The sequence below is a fragment of the Penaeus monodon genome, chromosome 24, assembly GCF_015228065.2.
Source record: "Penaeus monodon isolate SGIC_2016 chromosome 24, NSTDA_Pmon_1, whole genome shotgun sequence".
Taxonomy (NCBI): Eukaryota; Metazoa; Arthropoda; class Malacostraca; order Decapoda; family Penaeidae; genus Penaeus; species Penaeus monodon.
In genome coordinates this window covers 25466655-25468147 of record NC_051409.1, presented here as the reverse complement: position 1 = coordinate 25468147, position 1493 = coordinate 25466655, and the positions used below count along the sequence as shown (strand labels likewise).

At 35.4% G+C, this 1493-nt stretch overlaps 1 protein-coding gene across 1 annotated transcript in view; it reads left to right on the top strand.

Moving 5' to 3' along the window:
• The window catches only part of LOC119588679 (poly(A) RNA polymerase, mitochondrial-like), a gene marked incomplete in the record, with an annotated part of 8504 nt that overhangs the window by 6849 nt on the left and 162 nt on the right, over positions 1 to 1493 (top strand). The window contains 2 exon segments of the mRNA XM_037937314.1: positions 391 to 507; positions 978 to 1493. Coding sequence (XP_037793242.1) covers positions 391 to 507; positions 978 to 1373 — 513 coding nt within the window.

Sequence of the window (1493 nt, the reverse complement as noted above, 5' to 3'; positions counted from 1 at the left end):
TGTAGAATTAGTCTGTTAGTCATAGGTTTGATTGTTCTGTGTTTATAGATTACAGATTAAAGTATTTTGAAGAAGAAATATATTTTTTTCTGGGAGTAGAATTCAGTCACTTGTGTGAAATAATGTAGATTCTTTGTACACATTTGTTAGCTTGTTGAAACACTTTTAGTGATAACTTTTTACTATTGTTTGTGCTCCTAAGAATTATAGAAAGTTTGTATTGCTTATAGAAGAATCTTTCTCATTTCAAAAATTATAATAAATTCATATATATTTCATAAGTTCATGGAAGCCATTCTTTTAGCCAGACACCACTAAATGAACTGTAGGCACAAGTTACTATGGTTTCTGTTTGTGATATTCTAATTTTGACTCCTTCTCTCATCATAGAACCCCCTTGAACGCGAGTTAAATGTCAGCCGTAATGTGACGCTGGAGGAACTAGAGAGACTTCGCACAGAAATCACACATGCCAGATATAGATTAGAGGAATATACTCAACATATTGTAAGTCTTTTTTTTCTGTCATGAACTGTCTTACTTTGAAGAAGGTAATGGATAACAGTATTTGACAAAGAAAGTGGAGAGAAGACTCACATACTATTGATTTGTGTAAAGTATGTGAATCCTTTTCTTTTTGCATAATACATAACTCAAAAGAAATGTTCAACTTGAAATTTAACTTATTAACTATTTCAGTTTTTTTTTTTTTTTATTCACCAGTATACAGAATAATTTGCTTGCTATTTTCCTAAACTTTACTGTAGCATATTCAAATCTGGAAATCTGGTATGAAACTTTGGGACTGTAATAGATACTCCTGTCTCAGCCTGGTTTTCCTCGTACTACTTTAGCTCATTTTTATCCCCTACCCTTTTTCATAGCATTGGTTTTGATATCATGATGTGGTATATTCAACCCTAAGGCATATCCTTATTATTATATATGGCTTGTATCACCTTCCTTTTCATTTTCAGGAGGAGCAGGAGCAGCAACCATGGGGCCTCCTCAGCTTGTGGGGGACATCCCGTAAGCCCCAGGCACACAGAGGTCTCAATGCCTCCATAGACTGGCAGGGGGTCTTCCACATACAGGAACAGGAAACTCCTCCCACCTCCAATAAACAGTTGAATGTGTTGCCAGTGCATGCAGCTACAAAGTCCAATGAGAAGGTGCCAAGCAATGGTGAAAAGGCAAGGAACAACACCAAGTTCCAGCCAGTGGAACGGACCAAAATGTTAAAGGAGGAACTCATTATGCCGTCAGACCTGAATGGCTTAGTGACAAAATTGAAGAGGAATGTGGTGCAGAAGAATGCAAATGGAAGGAAAAATAAGAAACAGAAAATGAACAAAGTTATGTACAAATGGTGACTTAAGTAAAACTTACTTTTTTTTTTTTTTAAATCTTGGAATTCATGACTGAACTGAAAGTAAGACTGCTTAATATTTCAGTATATTTCTCAATTTTACTTGTATGTTGATGGGACTGCA